The 24,292-nt window shown below is 39.3% G+C and overlaps 1 protein-coding gene across 1 annotated transcript in view; it reads left to right on the forward strand.

Annotated features, from left to right (window-relative positions):
• LOC138019314 (uncharacterized) overlaps nt 1-24,292 on the forward strand; it is a 50,532-nt gene that overhangs the window by 7,212 nt on the left and 19,028 nt on the right. The window contains exons 3-22 of the mRNA XM_068866061.1: nt 962-1,093; nt 2,166-2,292; nt 3,421-3,748; nt 4,471-5,147; nt 6,314-6,574; nt 7,222-7,311; nt 7,976-8,403; nt 8,874-9,005; nt 9,573-9,681; nt 11,328-11,386; nt 12,108-12,190; nt 13,380-13,440; nt 14,523-14,753; nt 17,518-17,680; nt 19,447-19,542; nt 20,169-20,243; nt 20,611-20,694; nt 22,012-22,076; nt 23,450-23,518; nt 23,927-24,047. Coding sequence (XP_068722162.1) covers nt 962-1,093; nt 2,166-2,292; nt 3,421-3,748; nt 4,471-5,147; nt 6,314-6,574; nt 7,222-7,311; nt 7,976-8,403; nt 8,874-9,005; nt 9,573-9,681; nt 11,328-11,386; nt 12,108-12,190; nt 13,380-13,440; nt 14,523-14,753; nt 17,518-17,680; nt 19,447-19,542; nt 20,169-20,243; nt 20,611-20,694; nt 22,012-22,076; nt 23,450-23,518; nt 23,927-24,047 — 3,391 coding nt within the window. The remainder of the gene's footprint in view (nt 1-961; nt 1,094-2,165; nt 2,293-3,420; nt 3,749-4,470; nt 5,148-6,313; nt 6,575-7,221; nt 7,312-7,975; nt 8,404-8,873; nt 9,006-9,572; nt 9,682-11,327; nt 11,387-12,107; nt 12,191-13,379; nt 13,441-14,522; nt 14,754-17,517; nt 17,681-19,446; nt 19,543-20,168; nt 20,244-20,610; nt 20,695-22,011; nt 22,077-23,449; nt 23,519-23,926; nt 24,048-24,292) is intronic.

The following is a 24,292-nucleotide window of genomic DNA, read 5'->3' on the forward strand; positions in this document are numbered from 1 at the left end:
TGTATGCAAGGGTGATTTGAATCAAACTCAGGGTAAAGGTTAATTAATCCTGTCCTCTTATATGCTCAATTTTCACGATCCATATTTCTGTATGTCTTTCAAGAGATGCCTTACATAACTCATGGTGATTCCCTAGAAATTGAAGTCGTCATGCATTTCTGATAAAACTTCTAACACTGTTGTAACATGCCAAGGAGATGATGAAAATGAAATAAGAAAGGGGGTTGACCGTGGTCGTTGCCATGGTACTACGCTAATGAAAACGACTATGTTGGATGAATTTAGCTCAATTTTATAATCTCTGATACAATCCAGAACCTGATGTCATTCTATGGTTAATTCACATATGTACCTGACAAATCTATTTTAATGCCTTTGTGAGTACTTGACACTCCTTCTGTACAATTTTATTAAATTGCCAAAAACCTGACCATAGATTTTTGCTTATTTTTTTACTACTACATAAAGACGTCGCTCTCAGCAAAAATATTAAATCAAAAATGGGGGTCACCGTACTCGTTTAGGAGAAAATAGCCATTCCTTGACAGATTAAGCTTGGCAGCAATGAAAATCTACCATTTTATCAATGTGAGTGAACTAATGCACTTGCCAATGATGCAAGAAATTATGTGCTGTAGGGTTGCACTATGCAAAACCAGGGAATCACCTTAAATCGTGTTAGATGAGCTGTTTTCCTTGTGATCATAAAAGAGTGCTTAAAAATCACGTAGGTTTGCCACAAATCATGGAGGATTCTTTCAAATAAAATAATGAGAGAAACAATCTGATCAGCTTGGTCACTCTTTTTACTCATTCACTGGTGTAATCTGACAAGTGCCTCTTCTCTCCATTAAGAAACCATTTTCCTTCAGCGTCTCTTTCTTTTGACTTCCAAACTTCTATGTTTACCAACAGTCAGTTGCACTTGGAAAAACTTCAGTCATTGCGTATTTTTCTTCAGGGATGCAGATATAAACTGGGAAGGTCCCGATGATAAGTCGCCACTGCATGTCACAGCATCTGCAGGAAACCGAGCTGTCACTCAATTACTTCTTGGCTTTGGCGCAGATGTTAGGGCCAAAGACAACAACTAGTAAGTTGACATTTTGTTGTTGGCCCTCAGTACCATCTTAACTAAGGAAGAAGCAGGAAAATTTGGGTTTATCAAACAAGTTGATAAAAGTAATTAATGTACACCCCTAAACCAGCCCTCATTGAAAAGTAAAATAATAATGTCTGACAACATTAACCCTAACCCCTTTAATGAGAGCATCATTAACATATAGATTTAGCCAAGCCTAAAAGCAGAGCTCCTGAGTTATTTATTCTTACATTAAGTTAACTTGGCTTGAGCCTGCGGTCCAATCGAAACCCAGTACCTGGTCTGCTGTCAACTTAGGGGAAAAAGGTAGGTACTTGGTGTCTTTTTTTCTATTGTTTCAATTTTTTTTAAATGTATTAAACTTTCAGTAATTATACAATTACCCTAGCCTAACCCTAACACTAATGCTAACCCTAATCCTAAACCTTAAGGTTTTACTACATGTTTAGATAATTTTGTGCAATAGATAACCACTAAATGACAAAATACACCAAGTACTTACCAGAAAAAAACAGCTGACCTCGATGAGCTCCAAACTTGAGCCTGTGGTATGGTCATGTGATACTAGTCAGCAGATACCTTGTTTTGACATGTGTCAATCGACCATAACATTGATGTCCAATATCAAAGATGTATGCTGTAAACTAGCTGGAGTATGGCCGCCTCGATGATACTGGTCACATTGGTATACCGGGACTGCTAGACCTAGAGTTAAAAGTGAATGCTTCAAGCATTGTTTCCTGATGTCTCTTCAATTAAATCCACTGTATACTTATATAAGGAACTTTATAATGTTACAAATTTTTATGTATTCTTAATGATAACTTTCTTATAAACATAATTATAATTGTAAAGTTACATGTTTGTTGTTTCTGATTTTATTAAACTAGACATATTGATTGATTGACTGATTGTGGATGGTCATATGGTCGTATGGTGACCAAAACCATATTTTCTTGCACAGATGGGTTATCAAATTTTTTACCCATGGTGCTCCGCCCTCGCTTCGGCCCATGGAGCTCCACTATTATACCCTAAAGGCATTGATTGTTTTCTTTGACAGCTGTACTCCTCTCCACATGTCGGCTGAACATAGAAGCAAGCTAGAGGTTTCATTCCTTTTAGTAGAACATGGTGCTAGAATATTTGAAAACAACATTCATGGGGTACGACCAGTGGACTTAGAACCAGTAAGTTTTTTTTTTTAATTTTGGTGTCTTTTAACAGCATGAAAGCAGTTGCTCTGAATATAAATGTTTGCAGTAAAAATGAAATTCTATTTCTGTGTTGAAATTGAGCTGTAGTCATTGCCGCAACACGCAGGAAGCACTATGGGTATCCAGCTGCAATTTCAACCCTTTTCCCTTTAAGTTAGCACTCTACATGTATAACTGATTAGAGTGTAATGTGAAGTGCTAGTTTTCTTCCCCACGTGAACCATGTGAGTGTTAGCCCTACTAATGGAAATGGGCCCACACAAGGATAGAGAAACACTTTGACCAGGGTGGGAATTGAACCCATGACCTTCGGGTTAGTTTACCGCTGCTCTACTGACTGAGCTACAAGGTCAGATCGGTGCAGGCCGTAGGAACTGAAGATGTTAAAGTCATGGCAATGAACATGCACAAGTACAAGGAAGGGTTACGTTTTTGCAAACGTTTGCCGTGTAGCACTTATATATCAACAGAGTTAACTGATTAGAGTGTAATGAGAAGTGTACGTGTATGTGTATTTTGTCCTCAAGTGTTCATAACTATCCTCACGATATGGGCTGTCCCTAGTGCACAAATCTGCTTAAAGAGTTGTGTTATAGGACATCCCTTAATTAGGCTTGATCACCAGCCACAGTTTCGAGAAATGAGCCCATACTCAGCTTCTAAAAAGGCAGCTGGATGCATGAACTTGGAATTATTAATTTCAACCAATGAGAGACTTGCCTGCCAGAACCGAGCAGGCAACATAAATAACATAATTTAGCTTTTCAAGTGGAATTTGGAGTAGATTTGTTTGAGGTGTTGTGTGATTGTTTACTGCAAGTCACACTAGGCCATTGTACAAAATTGGACCTTCTGTCTACACGCAGATTTGGCAAATCAATCTCCTGCCTGTTTGCTTGTCTTGTTGGCACAAAATTGACTTGTGATCGGCACTGGATGTTTTGACCAGTAGCGCCACGTAATTTAAATTTTGAATTTATGTCACGGACATGGTTGGCCACTCATGAGTTCTTCCGTCTCTTCTTGGGGAGGTAAGCTGGACTCCAGTAAGCAGCAGAAATCGAGCTTGGGCATCCCTATCACTTTATTTTTGCCACACAGGAGTTAAAAGAGATGCAAAGACTTCTTGTTCAGTCAGCTTGTGAAGCTTTTGCTGCTGCTGATATTTCTAAGTCACGCTCAAATTCCGGAGCGTCTTCAGTCAACCAGAGCTCAACAGGGACCAGCAGCTTGAGATCAAAGTCCGTAGTTCATTCGCCAAAAGCAGAAAGGCTATCTACGCTCCGACGAGGGCATTTTCAGCACAAGAGGTCATCAAGTTTGTGCTCCATATCAGGTGGGCGTGGTAGTCCAGGAGTGGTAAGGGGCAAGACATTCATTAGGAGATCAGAAAGTATTCAGCTTTCCAGGACATTGAGTCCTTTGCTTGGTGAGATCACCCTTTTTCTTTTTTTTGTACTCTTTATCATTAATCCAAGCATTTTAAACGCTTTCACTTGCAACAGAGTGAAATCTTTATAAGTGTCACAGTTAACCCTTTCACTCTGTAAGGGCCACTGAGACTTACATGTATAGATTTTACTCTGTCTAACGCCAGACGATTTTACTCGTCAATGGGGAACCTCACAGGAGTGAAATTGAGTCGGGTTATACTTAGTCTACTAAGGGCTGAAGGGTTTTAAAAGTGGGCAGTGATTGCATGTAGATGTTGTTTCAAGGCCCTTCCATTCCCGATTTTGAAGTAAATAAATATAGTTGAATGCATTCGGCAGAGTAAAACTTGAGTTTGTCACTCCAATTGCAATTAAATCTAAAATGCAGTTGAACATAGTGAACAACAAGGGCAATAAATATTATCCATTCTCTGGGGTCCTTGGCTTTCACATAACATTACATGTGCTACATTTAGGAACTGATGATGTGTTTGTTATAGCACTTTTACACTTACAGTAGTATCATGGTGTTTGCGTTTTGAGCTGATTATTTTCATCGGCATCAGACGCAGGGTGGCATATTGGTTAGCACGCTGGTCTCCGGATTCCAAGGGTCCCTGGTTCGAGGGCTAGCTGTCTACCTCAACCTCCACTTTGCAATGCATTTGTTAGTTTATTAAAAATCAAGTGACATGACTGTTATGTTCTTTTCTAACAGCGAACTCTAAGAGAGGTGGCCTTCTGTACATGCACAATTTTCACAAAGCAATTGAAGTGCAGAATACTGACATGGATTCAAGAAATTCAGATATAGAACAACTACAAACAATTGACAAGCAAACTGATTCTTTACAAGAACCTGTCAAGGAGAGCATCTCTCTGGACAGAAAACCCACTGAAGATGTTTCTCAACCTCAAACTGTGTCACAACCAAATGATGTGCCACTTCACTCTAGCGGGAAGACGGAAGGACAACATGTCGACAGAGCACATCAAGTTACAGGATCTACAGTTGCGTTAGGTGATCAAGAGATTCCTCCTAATGATGCCTCGGCAATAACTGCAACACATTCTGAAAATCCAAACAATGTCTCTGACATTCCTTTGTGTGGCGATGCTTCTGTCTCTACAGTAGACCCAAATCCGCTTTCTCCGTTCATTCCCAAAAAGCACTCACTGGAGGAGGATCAAATAAATAAATCTGATCTTATGCGCTTTGCTGATAACTCTGGACAAGAAGCAGCAGATACAGATGTTACATCCTTAGAGACAGGGTGTGATGCCACACCCTCAGCAGAGTTACAGCTCACAGTGGAAACAAACCTTGCAATGCCTAAAGATTTAAAACTGCCCAGTTCACGGCAGCCAAGTTTGGAGTCAGACCAATCAGCAGTGGTATGCATAAGTTATCTTGTAACTGATAACAACAATATCTACTCATTGCCAGTATACAATCTTTTTCAAAGAAATTTATTAATTTTATTTGAGGGACACTTTAACTCATATGTAATGCAGTGTAGACAAGATTTGGGTTATCAGTGCTTTCATTAAGTTTTGATGTAGATGGCTGTGGAATTGAGCACCGAGGATGTGAGAGTCTAGGGGGAAATTTTGAAATCTACGAGCTTGGAAATGCCATTTCCAGTGTTTTCTAAATTAAAGGTATTTCCCTCTAAAAGGCAACGGAAAATAGGCAATAAAACACTACAATAATTTCTGTTAAAAATGAATATAATAATTATATTATTATTACAGTCATTTTAAACAGAAATTGCTGGTTTATTACTATTTCAATACATTATAGGCAGTGCGTCATATAAATTGAGCACTAACAGTTAAAAAAGTTTATTCTTTAACCAAACTAATCGGTGGACATGAAATTTCCCTCAAAAACCTATAGAGATAGCCTTTGACAGTTCAATGATTCTTTAAAAATGCAAATCGCTCACTTCAGTTACGTCTGTTGGGAAAATAAATTAAGTTGTAAAGCTCTATACTGATGATAACTCACCTTTTGATTCCCTCGGGATAACGGCGAAAAACGTTGAAACCTATGCTTTGTGATCACATGAAATGACACACAAAAATGTTATGTTTAGTAGACAATTTTTTTCGTAAGAAGAAAACTCCATAATTCGGAGTAAAAGCAAGTAAAGCAATTTTATTTTTGTGGTAGAGAACGGTCGAAAAATGCCTGCACAGCAAAACTTTCAAATGGTGGTGCAAAGTAGACGGCGGCCTCCTTCTATTGAAACCTCTGAATCATGTGTTATAGACTGTGTTGTTTGCATGTTCAAGTGTGCTATACATGTATATTCATGGCAACCCTTGGTCCTACAACCACTACCAGCACAGTTGAACATGTTGAACAAAAGTCAAGTAGAAGTAAGCACAAACCACTTACCTGAGATGGAGGTACGTTGAGGTAAAACAAAGCAACAAACCCCCGCTACAGGTTTTGTCAGTCTAGACAGCCACTGCCTAATAATGATGTTTTGGCGATACATGTATCTGTGAAAAAGCTGGGTATCATGTTTTTGTTTTCAACTATCTATTTCCAGAGCTGTCAAAGAAGTGCATCAGAGTGTGAAGAAAGTTCAGTTATAAGCACAAGCTCGCACTACATGAGGGATGACGACCCAGTAATTGAAGCATTGGAACCAGTGGTCTTGCTATCTGGGAATCCTGAGTGTCACTCTAGTTTGTTGGCCTATATCTGCCTTCCAAGAGCTTCTGGACAGCTTATTGGTTTGGCACACATGCCATCTATTTCAACGGTGATTAACAATCACATTGCAGTGCTGATTGGCAATCTCTTCAATGTGAGTTAAATGAGGTTAAACGAAGTTTAACAAAGTAAACAACTAGGAGCGACTGCAGCGTATTGGTCAGTGGTTTTAGTATACTTGCGCATGCGTGGAATACCTCGTGCTTTGGGCTGTACCGCTTATTTATCAGTGTGGCGGGAAGTAGGAGCATTGTGTGGAGCGTTTAGCGGTTTTCTTTTTTTTTTTTTTTTTTTTTTCCTCCCCTCTGCTTTCCACTGTGTATCAGTGTGACGGGTGCCCATTCTTCTCGGGGGCGTGGGGGCTCATGGCTGGGTTGTCAGGTTTTGCCAGCCATCGGTGCAGTCTCCATCTTGGAGCTGGCTGCCAATAGTGGAAGCTCCAGGATGTTTCGGGCACCCAACCTCCAAAGAGCGACGATGTTGTTTATACCGTAAAATCAACATTTTGACCAACTATACCTTTGTGTAAAAGTAAGAAATCTTAATTTATAGCTTTCCAACAATTTCAACCAACCAATTAATTGAAGTGAATTGCTATTTCATTATAAAATTGTTTTTTTTATATTTGTTCACAAGAAATACAGCTGGCGATATGCAAGTGAGCACCCGGCAGAGCTCCAGCGGGAGCCAGCTCTTATTCATAGCATTGTTCAAAGCACTGTTGTTACATTTTTTCAATAGCTTGAAGGGGCAGACAGTCGCAAGAGATCAGTAGAAGCTGGCCTCATAGAGACAGTTCTAAAAATGGTAGATGGTCCAGAACCTATCCAGGTACTATACAATACATGTAATTAGCACATCATAGAGATCCAAAATTTTCTAACATGTATTTATTTACTTTCTCGTTAGGCCCTTTTGGAGTTGATTATTTTTAAGTGCTGTTAAACACGTATAAATAAATTTAACAATGGAAAGAAGGCTTTCATTTGTACATGATTACGGCACCATGTCATTTTTGGAGACATTAATTTCTCCTATTTAAATTTTGTTTACATTTTTGTGTCTTTTTTCTTTTTTTTGTGTCTTTTTTGTGTATTTTTTGCGTGATTATATTCTTGGGGCTCATGACTTTGTTGTGGGATTTTCCATCTTAGAAGCTGACAGTCATGTACAGTAAAGGCCTGTGGTCTTCTTGAGTATGCATCTGTCTCTCCTATTGACCTGCTTGTTGATGGGCCTTCTTAATTCTTACATAATTAAGTTGATGTCCAGAGTTTTGAGGCCCTCATGATTGGACGTTTATCCTGGTTTTATTCAGGACCATTGCTGCTTCCATAAGAGCAAGTGATTTTCCTGTGATTTGTTTGTTGGTTGAAATTGAAAATGAGACATTTAAAAATTGGTGCAGTAATTTGATTATTAAAGAAAAATAATTTTAAAATTCTACATTGTAGCAGATAATGGATGTGATTGAGGTTTCCCTTTTATTTTTCAGAGCACGTGTTTATCAATCCTTCAAAGTATCTTGGATTTCAACAATGAGCAAGAATTCTCCACTGCATTAAAGACAATTCCTCTAGAACCTCTTTTAAACCTACTGCAGATCAGTGATGTGGATAGTGGTGCATTTGATCTGCGGCAAACTGAGTCCCCTCCGCCATACCCCCCAAGCAACACTGAGAGACCACGACTTCGAAAGAGGAGCACCTGTAGCCAAAGCTCGTATGATGAACGTCCAAGGGAAATGTCGCCAGTTGTGGGTGCTGGCAAACCTACAGTGCAGAGACATAATTCAGCTGCCTCGGATACACCGTCAGATGTCTGGCTGCCACATCTGGTTGCAGGGAAATCATTGCAGAAAAAGAACAGCATTTGTAGCATGGGAAGTTCAACTGAAGGCGACCATGCCTTTCCTCTACATAGGTCAGTTGTGAAAGTGTACTCTGTGTACTGTACTCATTTACAAAGCAGTTATTCAGATCAGAAGGACAGAAAGTATATAGCAATTTTGGAGGACCTGAAAACTACATTTTGACATCATTACAGTGATCTGTTGCTCAGCACATCACGTCATGCACAGAAACAAGAACTAAATTTAATAAAATGTGATCAGTGGTGTAAGAACTCTGCGGGGCAGAAACCATGTTCAAAAACTTTACTACATGGCAGTGTGATTTTTTCATGGCCTGCCCATTTCCATTGAATTTTTTTTTTTCAGGAGAGACTTTGGCTCTCTTGCATGTACATGTAATGTGGCAGAAAGCAATATTATTTTTCTCTATAAGATTGTTCGATTCCTATTCTTGCAGCAAGGCCAAACATTATTTTACAAAAAAAATGTTTAGTAGGTTTAAAGAGAAAAATTAAGGTGGTGTGATTTTGTCTGATTTTAGTCCTGGATTTGGTCATAATCAGCTGCCATTAATGGATTTGCATTCCAAGACGGTGCCCAAGGTTGTCGCATCCAAAATGTTGTCCGCAAGCAGTATTCACCCAAAGATGCAAATTAAACTTGGAAGAACAAGGTACACTCATTGATCAGTGTTGGAGTTGTAAATGATTGTCACTCACATGACGAGTAGTCATCTTGATGCTCCAGAACAAAAGATAGAAATTGTTTACAATATTATAGAAGAAAGGAAACATTTTGAAGTCTTTGTTGTTTAAACACATTGGTCAGATAAAATGTGATCATGCCACCTTGAAGTACAGGTAGAGTTGTATGTCCACTGTATGTGGCCCAGAAGCTGCCATTTCTGTAATCTAGGCAATGTGATTTAAGTTAATGTTTAAATTAAAGTATTTAGTTGCCCAACTTCAAATCTAGACCTCCCAAGTTCACCTTCAACGTTGGTGGCAATTGTAAATAGGCAAAATTTTGGTCTACGTCTCGCTAGCTGGGATCTTAAAAATTTATTGCGTTTATTTCTATCATTAATTTTGTTTCATTGGCCCAGGAAGAGCAATCGGTAATATTATTATTAAGTGTAGCACTTCTGAATTAATAACAAAATGACTGGAAATACACTACAGGCTACGCATAGCCGTGTTTTTGCGGGAAACATGACTGTTTGACATTATTGTTTTATTAGACCCTTATCATTATTGCTGGAGACTCTTAGTGATGGAAACCCTGAAATAGTGCTTTATTGTGTGGCTACCTTGGCGAACATAGCTATAATGGTTGACAATCATATGCAGGTAGGATTTAAAGTAAACTTTTAGAAGTTATTATTTTAAAAGAGTTAAATTCCGTTGTTTTTATCTAAGCGTTTACACATGATAGAAAAAACGTGGTAATTGAAAGCAAACATGACATGCTTGGTAGCCAAACATTTAAAGTTTTACAGTTGTTAAGCTACTTTTGCACCAAAGTTTGAAAGTATTCGTATTTGCTGGTATGTTTTCGATTACCAAATAGGTCACAACTTCAAACCAGACATTCTTATGTCTAAGGATTTGAGAAATGAAAATGTTATGTGTGCACCCAATTAGAATGTTTTTCTATCTCCTGTCCATGCTTAGATGAAAATGACGGCAATATTGATAAATTGCAGTAAGTTTTGAGTAGCAGCTTATATTCTTTCACAGAGAAAAACAGATTATTTGGAATAAAATCCTGTAATATTATTATTATTATTATTATTATTGTTATTATTATTTCATATGTTAACGTTAATGGGCAGTATTTAGAAATAAACAATTCAAATAAATTATGAACCCAACAGTAGCCTACTCAAGAAGGCAACCGGTTACCAACATTGTTGTGTTAACAAAAATGTTTCAGCATTAATTTAAGACCCCCATAACTGTCCAAAAAAAGTTGAGCATGGCTTTTTAGGATGCTGGATTAGATACTACTCGAGAAATAATTTCAATTGAAATTGGTCACCCACCAAAGACAAATCCAGGTGGTGGTAAGACTAGGATTTGAACCTCCGCTGTAGGGTGTCTGCGTTCAAATCAACACCCTAAAGAGCCATACCACCTCCTTAACCCTTCCCTCCTGAGAGTGACACATACATTGTAAGGATTTTATTCTGTCTAACAGCAGACGATTGTACTTGTTAGTGAGGGCTGGTTTTGTTGGAAAACAGTTAAGCTTAAGGTTTAACCCAGTCATCCTTAAAGCAGTCCCCATTGACGAGTACAATAGTCGGAAAGAGTAATCGTCTGGCATTAGACAGTCTGAGAGTTCAATCCATAAGTCTCATAGTTTTTAAGTGGACCTACATTGTTAACGTATTCATCCCTGAAGCAGCCCCCGTTGAAGAGTAAAATCGTCTGGCGTTAGACAGAGTAAAATCTATAACTGTCACTCTCAGGATTGAATGAATGAAGGAAGGAAGGAATGAGAATGAATGAATAGTAATAGTAATAGTATTCTTTATTGTGCCTTACTCTTTAGAGGAAGGTTTTGTTCTTTGAACATTACCGTAACTAATAAAAATACAAAATAACATTTACCACATCCGTGTCCAATGAATGAATGAATGAGTGAGTGACATTGTGTAAGTGTCAAAGTAATATTAGCTTATTATTAGCTAAATCTGGACATTGTTTAGAGTTATTACACTCCTTTAAAAGTGCCTAATAGTAATGAATTTTTAATACTAAACTGAATAAGAAATAAAATGAAAATCAGGAAGAATGTCTCAAGTCAGACACCAGTCATCTATTCTAAGATGTAAATTTTTGTGTATTATATCCTTTAGTAGGATAAGAATTTTTTTCCCTATTCCACTTAACCTGGGCTAAAGCTAAGGATCAAAATATAAAAGCCAATGTTTTGCTACAGCACACTTTGGAAAATGGTAGATTATTGACTTTTTCAAAAATCTCTGTAGATTGAACTAAATGGAGGTGTGGAAGGACTGAAGCAATTGCTAAGCTGTGGGGATGCCAGGTAATATGTTATTATCGAGACAATATTTTTTAAAGTGGCTATGTCAATGCAAAAAATGATGTAATTTCATGACACCCAAAATGCCCAAAAAGTGGAATGAAATATTGCAATAACCACTTGAACCTGTTGAACGACATAAAAGAAATACAATAAAAGGAAAGAGAAGTGTGGATTGAAACAAATGGATAAGATCAGAAACCCATAAGGGATGAAACGTGTAACGCGCGTTCACAGCTTCCGAATTTTCAGTGGGAACTGATTGGTTGAATGTTTCAGTGCAAAGTACCATATTTGGAAACCCCTCGCTCTTGTTGTTCCAAATATGGTACTTGGCAAATTGAATATTCAGAAGCTTGTTTCCCAGCACACAAGGGGCCGTTACACGTTTCAAGTCTTATGGCTTTCTGATAAGATTGAAATGTATTGCATTTGGGTAGTCTTGAAAAAAGGTTGGCCTGATGTTTTTCAAGTTTATGCAATTTTCCTGGATAAAGGTCGTTTTTGCTCAGAATCATCTTGTTTGTGATGTAAGAATTTTATCAGTAAAGGAATTCCCCATTATCATTTTCGAGTTTTAAACTCGAAAACTAAAGATTTCCCCGAAACACCCTAAGATTACGTGACATAGTCTCTTTAAATGCAGAAATTATGGACAACCATGTATTCCTTTGAACTGTACAGTGTAAGCAATGATAAGCTTTAATTTTTCTTTGGTTCTCAGAGTGCGATACCATGCAGCTCGTGGCTTGATTTATTTGGGTTGCTTTGATGTTGGAAGCATTTATTTGTTTAAACGTGTTCCTGGTAAGAAAATACAGAATGAGTGTCGAAATGCTTTGTATACACAAAACTAATAGTCTTTAAACTGACCTGTTGGTGCATGCAAATGGTTCTTTTAATTGACCACGAGAAATAAATTTGAAACCTGACATTTTGAGCGTCAGCCCTTCATCAGAGCAAAACATCAGCTTTCGAATTTCTTTGCGGCAGTCAATTTACAATATCAACCCAGTTGATAAACTAATTTCTGTGTTTCACTTCCTCACCAATGCAGCAATACAGTTTCTTTAGAAACCAAATCCCTTTATCCATTTTGTCCGTAGATGTAGTCTAGTAGACCACTTCCATAAATGGCAACCACCATTACATTTTTTTGTATTTATGTTGATTAGGCTTACTTCCCTCATTTTAAAACAAATGTAAAAACGAGCCAAGTGGCCCATTAGGCCGGAGCTTATCCCGGTTTCTGTAGCATGAAGCGACTAGGAGTATTTCTACTCCCCTCTGGATGGGATGCCAGTCCATCGCAGGGTTACCCCCAGCATTAAATTCACGGGTACCCATTTATACACCAGGGTGGAAAGAGGTACTGTGAGAGTAAAGTGTCTTTCCTAAGAACACAACACAACACAATGTCCCCGGCCAGTGCCCGAACCCAGACCACTCGATCCGGAGTCGAGCGCACTAACCATGCGGCTACCGCACCTCCCTTTTAAGAACAAATAGTCTTTGGAATTTAGTTCACATTAATAAGGCTGTAAAGGCTTATTACTTCTAAGAACAGAAGAAAATTTTAATTGGCTGCCATTGTGAAGGAAGCCTTTGGACTGATGACACAGGCAGAAAGGTGACATGCACTGTGCTTGTTTAGTCGCTTCAGTGACAAGTCTGTCTGTACATGTCCAATTCACTAAATGTACAAGATGAGAAAATGGTTAACACAGTTATAGTTAGTGACTGTGGAAATAGATTGTACCATATGTACCATGAAATTCCATGAGCCCTTGGTCTAAGAGACCAGCAATAATATGGATACTTACTAGCATTGATCCTGCGTGTGATTCGATCTCGCTAGTCTCCCTCTCTGCTTTCAGAATTTTTCAGAATTTTATTTAAAATGGTTACAAAAGCAACTGAGGCAATAACATTTGTCTTTTAACGGTACCAACACCATGCCCTTACTGAAGTGTTCCTAATAATTATTTTCTTACAGGAGATGAGAAGCTTGATGTGTTATTTGCAGATTCTGCAGAAGAGGAACATTTGTTTGTGAAGTAAGTAGTTTCATGTGAAATTCATTCATGCTTACAAAAATGCCTCATAGCTGTAATTCACAATTGCACCTAAATATGAAAGAATACTTGCCTTTTTATTTAGAAGATGCAGAATTCTTGTCCAATAATAATTTTATTGTATAAATGAAAGAGAGAAATGATCCCATCGCTTATTTAGACAATTTTAAGCCATTGTCTCTTAGGTGGCTCCCATGGGAATCAAACTCATTACTTCTCCAATGAAGCCAGACAGTTGGGAGAAGGTCAATAGGCCATTTCCGAGTTCATGTCTGCCTTCCTCTTCAAAGCGAGTCTAAGTGCGAAGTTTTTCGTATGAAAATTAGTTTTCATTTGTTGGGGTCACTTGTTCCTGTGTAAGGAACTGGGGACCGTTTCTCGAAAGTCCCAGAACTTTTCAGGGCATTTTCGGGTGTCAAAATTCCTTTTGTATCTCAAGAGTGGAGAGGATTTAAGTCGTAAAACTTCAAAGACATGTTTCTTTTAGTTAGTTTGAAAACATGTTAAAAGATCGGCTTTCCAAAACAAGTGGTTGGCGGTTTCACAAATGGCTTTTCGGGCCCGAAAAGTTTTCGGGACTTTCGAGACTTTGTTCGAAAGCCGATTAACGCTAATCCCAGATTAAAAATCAACCATGGAGTTTATTTCTCTATTCCCAAATGTTGTTAATGCTGATATTCGGCAAAATTTTGCATTAGAGGAAGTCAATCTTGAAAATCAAACATAAGCAAAGTTCACCAAAACGTTGAAAAAATAGAACCAAATTTTATGCTAATCCTGGATTAAGTTAATCGGCTTTCGAATAACCGGACCCCTGATTGTGAATGTGGTCTCACTACGTTCAAACCTTGTTGTATCACTGGTGGAATTCGTCTTGCCGTCCCCAATAATACTAATAATATTAAATTCTGCACATGCGTTGTTGATAATCAACTGGTTTCTCGTGTTATTTGAGTTTTTAATTGTGGTATATTTGAAGGGTTACTCTGAGGAGAATGAAGTAACAATGCTTTTTCGCTTTAAATAACACAATTTACTTTTTTCCAAACATTTTTTTTCCTCAGAGGAGCTCGGATTGAGAAAATCGTGGAGATTATCACTAACAACCCCTCCTTACTGTGGGGAGGTTTAAACCTTCCACCTTGGTCCGGTCGCAGTAAGAAACACTCTTGGTACAAGAGCACTAACTCGAACCACAAACAAATGGCTACGGAGGACCAGATCGTTGATTTTTTACTCACAACTTACAAGAGTTTTGTACATCCAACTATTTTGATGAGGTTGCTGCTTCACAGGTAAGAAAAGCCTCCAAGAGTTTTAAGCCAAGTGTTTGAATTGAGTCTATCCCCTTTGCGGAGAACTTTGGGCGCGCGTGATCACGTGACACGCGTTCGCTATTTCATTCTCTGCTGATTGGTTGCACTTGACGTGATTACTACGCGATAATAACGTGGGTGACAAATTACTCCTTACTTTTGGCACGAAATATGACATGTTAAATTACAATGTTGCCGTGGCAGCTTTTCCTACAGTGCCAAAATGGCGTCTTGTAAACGTAGTTTGTCACACATGATATTAGCCAGTATCAAAAATACCATAATACTCTTTGTTTGTCCCTCCAAAATTTGCATAAGCGTTGTTTATATTTTCTCTTGGGACTTACAATGGGTAAAACGCGCGTGAAATTATTAAAATTATTCCCTAACTTCACTTGTCACCATTTGATTACCCATAGTAAATGCCCCAATTCGTTTTGTCGAGGTGACAGACGAAGAAATTAATTGTTTTAAAGAAAATGCACATGTTTCTGACTGTAATTATACTAAAACAATCATTCAGCTCAGGCTCGGTTTTTAATCACTGATATTCAGCTCGGCGTCGTCGAATAATAAATTGTTAATTATTAGGACACCTACGATTTGTTGATGCGTACAAGTTTTATTTAGTTGTGCAAGAGAAGAGTTTTTTTGTTTTCTTTTCACCCTATGTTGTTTATCATTTTTCCGGTTTATTTATTTGGATTAAATTTAGAGTTTTGAATCTACCATTCATGGAGAACTTTTCTTAACACCAAGAAATGTTGTTGAAAAGGAAATTGAGTCTTTTTGTTCATAATATTGATAAAGATGATTTTTTGGTGTAATTTTCAAAGACGGAAAGGCAAGTTTATTTGAGTTTCAACACGAACGTTTCCCAGACGTATAAGCGTTATCGACGTTAAATATGGTGACTTGACTTGACTTGACTTGACTTGACTTGACTTGAGTTTATGAGCAAAGATTGTGATTCCGGGAGAAAAGGTCCATAGTACTTTCACGAGAAGACTTGAAAGTCCAGAACAATTTCTGTCCTCAGTTGCGTTAAAACCTTGAGTCAAAACGTGGAGAGTAGAGAATGTAGTAGAGCGATTTTCAATTGAGTATCGTAAAACAAATGCCAAAGTAATTACTTCGACCAGTCGCAGCGGGTGCAAACAGCGTAATTAACCAATCCAAATTCCATGTAACTTGCTTAAAGCGCGAGAAAAAGTCGCGCGTGCAAGTAGTGATTGGTTGATTGGTTCTGGTTTACCCTCGCATTGGTTGATAAACTGACGCGAGACTTTAACGTCAATCACCAAGGGTAGCAATTGCAATTGCGTAATTACTTTCGAGAGTCATTTGAAAACTGCTCTAAGACTAGTCTGACTAGTCGTATAGATCGTTTTCACGTGACGTCACAGCAGCCATGTTGGTGTACAAGAACAATAGACGTTCTCTCCTTTGGGAACCAAACTCTATTTGTATGCAAATTCCATGCATACATTTTGTATTGTTTTCTACACCAATATGGCCGCCAAGTCACGTGAGTGAAAACCAACTATAGGTGCTCTGCTTTTTGACCGGTGCGACTCCTCGCTTTAAAGCATTTGCAAAAACGTCATGTGTTGGTTGGTCTGTGGTGCGAACCCAAGCCCTCCCGCACCCTAGTCCCAGACTCTACCAACCGAGCCAACTGTGTTATTAACAGATAGGAAATGGTGTTTTCATGTGAAACATCTGTTCGTGTATAGGAAGAGAAAATCTACGATGGCGACGTCGACGATAACGTCATCTTAAAATATAACTTTGCACTGTCGTATGTGGTTCGCGATAATTCCATTTTCTTCACGTCCTACAATGTCCACGTCCTTATGCAATTATACATTTACATCATTATCTGGAATAAGTGGTGGTGGCTCAGTTGGTTGAGCATCAAGATCTTAAAATAACTGAGGAGAAAGTGCTGCCTTTGTGATGACATTTTCAGAAGGTTAGAATTTGAAGTCTTCTCAGATAAGGACTACAAACCGTAGGCCCCGTCTCATTAATACCTTCTATGTTCATACGTTCCCTGTGGGACGTTGAAGAACCCACACACTGTTCGAAAAGAGTATCGGATGGAGTCCCCGGTGTTGTGGCTTTCCCGTTCTTTCCAGTGGCCGGCTTGGCAGTGGTGTTTCTAAAAAGGCTTACGGTGTATGAGGCCACCTAAGCAAAAACAGCCACAAGCTAAAAAGAGACTTTGCAGAGTGCTGGAACATGTAGATCTGTATCTTAAGGGATTGGTTGCAAGCCGTCTATCCAAGAAGTGGGTTATTGGCCGTATTTATACTAGAGGACGTCTAAGACGTCTCAGACGTCTTAGACGAATAGTATAAATACGGGAAATAAGGTGAACGCATTAAACGTCAGACGAATTAAACGTCTCAAGTTAAGTAAGTGCGTCGAACCGACGCACTTAACAGACGTCTTAGTCGTCTGAGACGTCCAAGCCGTCTAGTATAAAGACGAGACGCACTAAACTGGGACGCACTTAGCAATGAAGTGCACACAGTCTCTTTGGTGATGAAATCTCAGTATCTTTTGAAGAAAATTGTGAATTTGATTTCTAGCCGTCGAAGTTAAGTGCTTCCCGTATTTATATTAGTCGCACTTACGGCCAGACGTTTAATGCGTCTGGACGTCTTAGACGTCCTCTATTATAAATACGGCCGTTCATATCCTTTAAGAAAAAAAAACCGATTTTATTGACTGGTAGGTTTCACGATCCTTGGTTTGGAAAGTACTTTGATGGCGATCCTTCCACGGGACAAATGCAAGCCTATAGTCCGTTACCTGTTCTTCACATTTATCTGATGAGACTATGGACAGCCTGGCTTGATAATTACCCGGAGGATTTTGTTAATAATCCGGTTATGGCGGTAAGTGTCGTGCATATCGCTTCTTCGATATAACTTGTTCCTGTACCTGATATTTGGAGACCCTGCATCTCTGGAACCTTCTTTATTATCAAGAACACGAGGCTGCAAAAAAAATTGCTCAGAACAAACTGCTGAATACTCTCTGCCACCTTTGTTGGCATTCGGCGGCGTTCTTTGCAAAACAAGGCAGAATACAATAGGTGTTCTTCTTGTCATAGTTAACGGGGGCTATGTTCTTATGCAAGTAAGTTGAAAGGAAATGAGCAGTTGAGTTAAATTGTTCTCTTTGATTGTTAGTTTTCACACTATGCTCTGTTCCGTTGGCTCTTCGGCCCGTAGTATCGGGTAGCAAATAAAACGTATATTCTGACATCATAAGGGGGACGTAATGGATCTCTCTCACGGACCGCATCACAGCTCTCCGGGGTCGAATCCCAGTACGTGCGCTTCAAAGTTCACTCAGCTTTCCATCCACTTGAGGTCAGTTAAATAAGGACCAGTATTACTGGGAGCAAGTTGTGCATACAATGCCGAACGGGATTCTTCACTTTCTCAAAACCCATAATACACCTCTTTCATCCTCCAAAATTTTGCATAATCATTGTTTGCAATTTCTCGTGGGACATGAAGATGTTCCAAGAGAAATCGAAAACATTGCCTATGTAAGTTTTTGGGTGTAAAATAGGCGTATTGTGGGATTTGATTGCTGTAATAACGGTAGAAGCAATCGAAAAAGGAGCCTTCCGTTTGCGTCCTTTCTCTTGACGCCAGATTGCTTCCCCTTCTCATGGATCAAAGATCAGCTTGAATCGAATTATCTTTTTGCTTACCAGATTTAAGTTGGGCTGTCAGGTGTTTCTCTGAATCCTTCAGAGGGAAAAATTATCGTTTTCGTCATTTGAAGTAGTTTATGCATTACAGAGGGTGGATAGTTTTTTTTAGAGATACCCATAGACCTCTTTCATAATGGGGGCCAAATAAAATATTCTTTTGTTTTAATGCTAATAAGCCTTTCTGGCCTCGCTACGACAAGCAAATTTCAAAAGAATATTTGTTTCAAAATGAGGGCAGTAAGTAAAATGAACATAAATACAAAAGAATGTAAAGTAGGTCGCCATTTATGGAAGTGGTCTATTCTCGTCCCCCGAGTCCGCTTTTTTTTGGTTAGCAACAGAAACATGGACGCTGGCCACAGCCAAACCAGGGGACTTCCGGCTCTTCTGCGCATTCTCAGAACGGTCGTCAACGGTTGGCTGTGGCCAGAGTCGGTAAGTACTTTATGTATCTCTTATTATAATGTATTTAAATTATATTATAAGGTATTTAAATACACTATAACAAGGGATTCATGAAGTACCTACGCCAGAGTCCGTGTTCTTGTTGCTGACCAAAAGAAAAGCGGGCTCTGGGGACGAGAATGAGAGATACGTTGCAATTACGATACTTGTATCAAAATATTTGAGGTACATGACATGCGCAGACCAGTGACATGTCTTCTCTGGGAAGAACCTTAACAAGTGTTTGACTTACCGGGAATTCTTTTTGCTCAATTGGTAGAGTATCCCCACCAGAGTTACAGATGTCGTAGGTTCGAGGCCTTGAACTCAAAATCTTGAGCTTTCCTTTTGCCTGTTGCCAAGTGATTAAACTTATCTTCTTTCTCACGGCTGCATCAACCTAATAACCATCATATAGGTGCGGGGACTTTGCTTCTTTCCAATGATTGCCATCTTTGTCGAGGGCAATAATTGTGTTTCTTTTTTCAGTCTGAGTTGAGTGAAGTGATTCTTCCTCTGAGGCAAGCTGGTGGCCCATACTTACCCTGTGCTGAAATTTTAGAATATCTTATTCACAGTGTGATGGTAAGGCCTAGAGACAGTTTTATAGAGCGGTAAACATCAATGTTACTGACTTTCCAGGAGGTCAATATTGGGAAAAAAGTGTTTTTAGTCTCTTGTGCGACCCATGATCTCAAGCCCAAGGCCGAACTTGATACCTTTCAGCAAATTATTGTTCCCTTTTACCGACTTACAAATCCAGTGAATGGTATTTTTAATTTTTCCCAAGCGAAAAATAGTTACCGGGTTAAATCATCCACGTAAACAGGTCGAAGTTTCCTTCCATCCAAAATTCGCGCCGAAGGAATTCAAAGTGATAAAGATTTACTTTTTCAAGTGGCAATCATCATGCAAAAGTTGGGCGTTAGTCGGCCGAAAAGATCGGAAACACTCCGCGCGCTCCAGTAAATCAAGCCTCGGAAATTCGCCCGCTGGCGCGCTGAGAAAAAAGTAGAGGTTTTATGTTTTTGGCTTTGGGATTTGCCTCCATTCATTCTTAACCATTTCCACACTTTCTCACAAAATTTTTGCTTCTACACTTATTGTTGTCCGAGAAAGTAGACACTTTGTATTACGTTTAATTTCGTCATTTATTGTCTGGTTTTTTTTTTTTTTTTTTTGAGAAAATCTGCTTGTTTTTTTTTTTGCAGGAACGAGCTTCAAAGAAAGGTCATTTAGACAGATTCCAGGCAAACCATTGGCATCATGCAATTTTATATGAGCAAGTGAGTTTTTACCTCGGAATGCTTTGAGTGATGATCGCCTTTTTTCCTCATCGATGACGAAGTCTCATTGATGAATGGGCTGGTAAATTTCGGTTTTCATTCGGGCGGCCGAGTTGGTGTACGAATGTGCTCGAAACGAAAGCGCGAAGCGCAGGTGTCGCAGGTTTGAATCTACCCTTCGCTCTTATTTCATCATTTTAGGGGTAGTTCTGAATTGTCCATTGAGTTAATCAAAATTAAAGTCTTAAAAGTCGTAGTAGAATATATATCCCAATGCTCTACATTTCATCAGTGAGCTGTCTCACAGAGACTTTGATTTTTCTTTCTGGAATAGTGATGATTTATTTCTCGATTTTAATTTTTTTAGTGCCAAAAAGCAATTGTCAAGGGGAACTTGCCGTGTTCAGTCGAGGATGGTATTTATCTCAGTGCACTCCAACTCTACATTGAGGTTTGTGCGAGACGCGGACACCTTTGCAGCTGGATTTTTAGCCTGCGCAACAGGCGCTTTATTTTGCGTTTTTCATATTCGAGGCGAGTGCGGATCTTGTTTCGGTCAAGAGGGAACTATCGCAAAAAAAAAAAAAAAAAAAAAAATTAGGTTTTGCTTTTGTCTCCATGCTCGTCATCATCTGCCCGCGCTCTCCTTGCTTTTGAGAGCTCTCGTTTAAGAACAGCATTTTGCCGACTTCTTAATTGTCATCAAACAACTCCTTCGCTAGTGGAGGTTGGGTGTGGGTGTGGTAGCCAGCACCAAGATGGAGACTTCTCCCACGGCTACATAGCCATGCATAAGCCTCCCTTCTGATAAAAACAGAAGAAACAGGGGTGACGGAAGGGGAAATAACGGTTAAAAACGCTCCACAAACACGCTTTTCCATCACACAACTACAGTTGCAACGCTATGGTTTCACCCTACACCACACAAGCGCGGGAAATCACGGCTCATGCACCAACCTGACTTCTCAGGTGGCCACAATTGACACATAAGCGCCCCTGCTGTTAACTGCGTTAAATTAAATTTAACTGCGTATAGAATGATCATCGCCGCGAAGTGCAAGCCGGGAATATCTTATTATGTATTTAAAGCGAGTCTAAGAGCGGCGTTTTTGCGATGGTTAGTTGTGGTTTGCTACCCTTGTACACGGTTTAAAAATGAGACTGTATACCTTTCCACCAGTTGAGCTGTTAAGCCAGCTTGGACTTGGTTCTCGTCAATTTAGATCCGCATTGGGGTGCAGAGAGCACTCGCCTGTTACCAATGTGGCCCGGGTTCGATTCCCAGATTCATGTGGGTTGATATTTTTGGTTCTCTTCTCTGCACCGAGGGGTTTTTCTGCGGGTACTCCATTTTTCCACTCTCCTCAAAAACCAACGTTTTTGGCTTGATTTGCGTTAATTGTTGATTTCAGTTTACAGATTTCCCAATAGACCTAATCGGCTAACTGGGTGTTGTACCCAATTCAGATCTGCCGGGATTAAGATTCTTTGAGTATTGTATTCGCGTGATAATGTTGCATTCTTATTTAAGTGATATGGAAATACCTGGAACAAAACGTTTTATTTTGAATTGGGTCAACATTGAGTAAGCCGATTAGGTGTATTACCGCTCCAGTGCTAGAACGACTAGACACTTAAATAAAGTTGCTTTTCTTTCCCTTTATTTCCTTTTTTTATAGATTCGCCTCTTATGAATCGTACTTAGCTCGTTTACTCGGTTATGGAGTTTAAGTGTTTTTATTTTTACGAATTTAACCTTTCCACACAGGATCTCTCGCATGCTGAAGTACGAGGCAAGCCATCATGGTCTTTTTTGTCATCCAGCAAAGAAAAGTAAGAATTCTTATCACGTTTTGTTGTAAATGTCTTGATCAAAAGTTAGAAGCGAACCATTTGAGCGGAATGAAATCGATCCCAGTCGTAATTGTCGGATTTAAAATGTTTCATGTCTGAGCGGATTATTCTCTTTTGTTTATTCCAATTCCGAGAGAGGAATGGATTTTTCCGAGATCGTAGAACCAGTGCTTGGAATAGGAGGTTTTCACGTAACGTCGTCCCCGCCACGTTGGTGGATGAAAACAAAAGATCTCTCATTAGTTTCTTTTGTTCGTTCACCAGAAGTCGTACCGTGATTTCTCTAGAGGATGATTGAAGACGTGGCAGCTTCTGCAGGTACCGGAACACAAATTACGTAAAACAAAAGAAACAAAAGACAGGGAACAAAACAACTCCAAATAAAGACTAATCCCAAGCGACCAAAAACACTATGCTTTCCCGTACCTGCAGAAAGACCCGAAAACGTCCTATAGTCTCGATACGAGTTTGAAGAGCAACATTTTAAATTTCGATGATTATATCTCTTCTGGCTTTGAATATATTATATACGGTATTGGCCCAAGAACAGAGCAGAGCTTCTGTCAACAAGACCACGGAAGGAGATGCCGAAATCCTTTCAGTATTAGTAGGTTCGAATCCCATGTCCAGGCACCTGGGTGTTTTTTTCGGAAATAATGGTAATTGAAAATTCAAAGGCAGATGATAATATACGATTTGTTTATATGCTGTTCCGTTCATTTAAAAACCTAAATGTCAACGAGTTAAGAAGAACAGCTATAGGCGTTTTCACTCTAGAAGACGAACAAATCGTCTAAACGTGCAAATCGTCCTATGCTTTGGTCGACTAATGTCAATGCAAGACGACAAATTCCGCTAGTGTTGTCCGACGTGAATTCATAAAAGACGGACAATGGATCGAGTTTGAGCGCAGGAAAACTGGCACTAGGTAAGGCTTGGTTACCCAAGCCCCAACTTTATTGAAAACTTCCCATAAAGTACCGCTTCCATCGCTAGACCATTTCCCAGTAGTGGTTAATTTGTCGATTTGTTCGTCTAACGTGAATTTAGGTCGTGCTTAGGTCGACTTGTTGGTCTGGACGGACAAATTGTCTTTGAAAATCGTCTTCCAAGACGGATAAATTTCATACGACTAAGTCGTCTAAAAATTTGTTCGTCCCGTTTTCACATCAGACGATTTGTCCGTCCTGACGACTTGTTCGTTTTCTGGTGTGAAAGCGGCTATACTCAATGTATCTGTTAGTGCTCCTTTTCCGGATTGGTCTCTTAAGAATGCGCCATGATGAATGCGCCCTTACTTGAGATAGAACATCGGACATTTTGACTCGTACAAAATTATTTTTTGTCGTCAGACTATCGGTGTCACGCATTAAACCAAGCTTGCATCAATCCATGTACAAAGTAAAAAACATCGGAAAGAGGTAAGCTGTAATTTTATTCATTTGCTACACGAGTCGACGGCTCACAAATTCTACGATCGACTTGGACGAATGAAGATGAAAATGCGTCGAGAAAGTTATATGCTCAGTACATTTTCTCCAGTTCTCTACAAATTCGCTTAGCGAAACTAACTTTTTTTGGCACACAGCGTGGCTCCAAGTTTGAGCACCACTCTTTATCACGCAGGGGAGAGGGTGGCTGTCCCAAATTGACTTTGAAGGGGAGGGAGGGTCCCTCTCAGTGATCTCTCAGTTCCTGACAAATTCGATCTGAAATATCACAAAACGAGTAAACATGCTTTTCGTTAAAGTTGCCGTGTTCAGTGTTTCACCAACGGAGGAAGCAAATATTGGATCCTCTAGCTTTAGTTATTCGCTTGCTGTTCACAGGATTAAGGCACAGTATGAACAGTTTGTAAACAGTGGGATGACAGAGCGAAATGCCAAGCACAACTTCATTGATTATTGCCAAGCTTTGCCGGGATATGGATGTCACTTTTACAAGCTCAAGGTACGCGTTTCCGTCTCTTTCTTCGCGAAGCAGACGCTTAAAAACCCAATTTTAACTCACGTGACCAGCTGCCATATTGAATTACTGAAGCCAAAACCCAAAAACAATTCTAAAAAATATAATTCAACAGTTCGTTTGTTTGTAATTTTAGAGTCGACACTATAGAGAGATTTCTCGTCTCGTTTAAGGCAAACAGGAAACGTTAAGATCAGATTTAAGTTTTTCCCAAAAATCAAAGAAACTGG

This window comes from Montipora capricornis, chromosome 10 (genome assembly GCF_036669925.1).
Source record: "Montipora capricornis isolate CH-2021 chromosome 10, ASM3666992v2, whole genome shotgun sequence".
Classification (NCBI taxonomy): Eukaryota; Metazoa; Cnidaria; class Anthozoa; order Scleractinia; family Acroporidae; genus Montipora; species Montipora capricornis.